General features: G+C 55.2%; 1 protein-coding gene across 1 annotated transcript; it reads left to right on the top strand.

The window, feature by feature from the left end:
• On the top strand, positions 1,572–2,441 carry LOC109726768 (uncharacterized PE-PGRS family protein PE_PGRS54-like). The gene has a single exon (XM_020256561.1). The coding sequence runs from the start codon at positions 1,572–1,574 to the stop codon at positions 2,439–2,441; it is 870 nt and encodes a 289-aa protein (XP_020112150.1).

The raw sequence follows: 2,960 nt of genomic DNA, 5'->3' as shown, positions 1-2,960 counted from the left end.
TCATTCACCATTCATCACAGATTTACCATTCATAGTTCAATTCATAAATCCACGACCATTAGTTTAAAACGTTTCCCACCCGGAAGCTCATTTTGAAACACCAAGAGTTGAAAAGCCAATAAAATCTTTTTAAAACCATTTTCTACACGAAAGCCTTTTCTCTTTAAAGCACGCTACCACGAGGGGTAGAAAATCATTTCCAGTTTACAAAACCATATATCCTATATTTTACATGAAACCACGTGTTTTAATTCACTTCACAAAACCATGTTTATATATATCCAAGTAAACAAAAACCAACTGAACCATATGTCTAAGATATATCAACAGAAGTAAAGAGGGTAGTAACTAAACCAACAAACCGGGTCAGAAGCTCTATCGACTGCTACGAACGTGTCTCATGTCTCGTCTCAACCCTCACCGCCCGTAATACCTGAAAAATGGTGGGGGATGTAAGAACATGTAAACATGTCTCCCCTCCCAGTGGGTACCGCAAGCCGATGAAGGCGAGGAGTACTCACTGGATCAGGAAGAGATAAATAACAGTATGGATAAGTGAAATACAGTAGCAACGATAATGAACGAATGAGATATATATATATAAGCACAACTACCACTACTGTAATGTACAACTGCAAGCATACAAGGATATCAAAACTATAGTAGCAAGACAACTGTAAAGAAAGAACTAGAAGTATATATGCAACAACCGCTACTATAGCTATATGCGTCAACCGGACGAGAAGTCCAAAAGTACCCAATCTAAACCGCCGTGTCGGTCTAAGGACCTCAGGCAAAAGCCACTACCTGCTCACACCTGGCATGTAACCCTAGCACAAAGAGAACACCACTGGGCTCACGGGTCAGATGTACGGCCACTTTTTCGGAAAAGAACACCCTCCTGCGTGGGATCAACCCGCTGGTGTACGTGAAATGCACTCGAGCTGTGGCGATCAATGCGGATATGATCAATAGCCAACCGTCGGCAACTAGCCGACAATCACCGCCCCTCGGGGTTAACCGACCAAAAGGTCATCCAACTGTAAGGAAGTACAAGAATCGTCCACTCAGGTCAACTAGGATGGAACAACTCAACATCCTCTCAAAGATATGCAAATACTGCTCAATGAGTCAACTAAACTATAAGTGCAAGAACTGACCAATAGGTCTCAAGAGTGTATCAATATAATCTGGAACTACCGTCAGCCACAAGCCGACAATCCTACCCTTCAGGGTACACTGACCTCATAAGGTCATCGAACGACAGAAGTCAAGGAACTGACCGACTAGGTCATGGATCTCACAAGAAATCACGAAACCGCTCTACTCTAAACATGATACAGGATGTGCAGAATAGCTAAGTAGAGCAACAAGGAAATATGGTATAACTACTCTACTCCTACTCAGGATACTAATCATGCAAACAACGAGTAGAGTAAGATGTAAACAATAGGGGTGCAAGACTCAATATACTATACTATGAATAGTAATAACAGAAGAACAGGGATAGAAAGATATCACCGAGCGTGCACCACTGTACCGACTTCGGATCGAAGTACCCACCTGCACGAATGTCGCGCCTGTCTCCTTACTGCGAAAGAAAGTCAACCGGACCTCAGATGGCGGTTGGAAGCGGCGGCGGCGACGGTGGAACCAACCAAGCCCGCACGAGATCCGGCTCAGGTTCCAAGGGCAGCTGCAGCCACGGCGGCGACCGAGGCACCTCGGCGACGACGGCGGAGGATTGCTGGAGGCCGGAGGGGTGCCTCGGGTGTGGCCCCGGGTGGCGGCGGCGCGAGGAGAAAGCCGCAAGGTCTTCTTGGCCCGAGCAGACCTCGGATGGCTGCAGCGAGCACGGCGGCGATGGCAGTCAACAGGAACGACGACGACGGCGCGTGGGGGTCGCTGGGGCTCCGGGGGAGGCGGCGCAGCCGACTCAAGGCGGTGGCGACGCACGGGGACCGCTGCACACAGGCTTCGGCTTGGCTCGGGCTGGAGGGCTGCGGGCAGCAGGAGCGGCGGCGGCGGCGCTCTGGGCTGCTCGGGGCAACGGCGGCCGGAGGCCTAACGTTGGGGAGGTGCCACAGGAATGGCCCAAGGCGGCAGCAGTGCGAGGAGAGGGAGTTGGGGCTGCCTCGGCCTGGGTTAGGCCCNGGCGGCCGGGGCACCTCGGGGACGACGGCGGAGGATTGCTGGAGGCCGAAGGGGTGCCTCGGGTGCGGCCCCGGCCGGTGGCGGCGCGAGGAGAAAGCCTCAAGGTCTGCTCGGCCCAAGCAGACCTCGGATGGCTGCAGCGAGCACGGCGGCTACGGCAGTCAACAGGAACGACGGCGATGACGCGCGGGGGTCGCTGGGGCTCCGGGGGAGGCGGCGCAGCCGACTCAAAGAGGTGGCGACGCGCGGGGACCGCTGCACACAGGCTTCGGCTTGGCTCGGGCTAGAGGGCTGGAGGATGCACGCAGCAGGAGCGGCGGCGGCGGCGCTCTGGGCGACTCGGGCCGGCGGCGGCCGGCGGCCTGAAGTCAAGGAGGTGCCCCGGGAATGGCCCAGGGCGGCAGCAGTGCGAGAAGAGGGAGTTGCAGCTGCCTTGGCCTGGGTTCGGCCCAGGCTGGCAGCAGGGTGTTGGGGGCGGCAGCGGCGGCGCGTGGAGGCGGCGGCGGTCTGCAGGGAGGATCGCCAGGGCACAGGGGCGACGCCGGCAAGGTGCAAGGACGCAAAGCAGCCTCGACTTGGGTTCAAACCCGAAAAGAAAAGAGAGAAAGAGATGGAGAGAAAGGAATGTGCTGCGGCGACGGCGGCTGGCCTGCCGGACTCGGTCGGCGGCTGCCGGAAGGTGAGCAGCTAGGGTAGGGAAAGCAAAGGGGAGCGGCTAGGGTCAGCTGGGTGGCTAGGGTTAGGTTAAGCTCGAGGAAAACCGTAGAACCCTAAATATATAAGTTCCGATTTGCATGAAAGCCCCT

This window comes from Ananas comosus, linkage group 21, assembly GCF_001540865.1.
Source record: "Ananas comosus cultivar F153 linkage group 21, ASM154086v1, whole genome shotgun sequence".
Classification (NCBI taxonomy): domain Eukaryota; kingdom Viridiplantae; phylum Streptophyta; class Magnoliopsida; order Poales; family Bromeliaceae; genus Ananas; species Ananas comosus.
The sequence above is the reverse complement of the archived record's forward strand: the minus strand, read 5'-3'. Positions and strand labels throughout refer to the sequence as shown.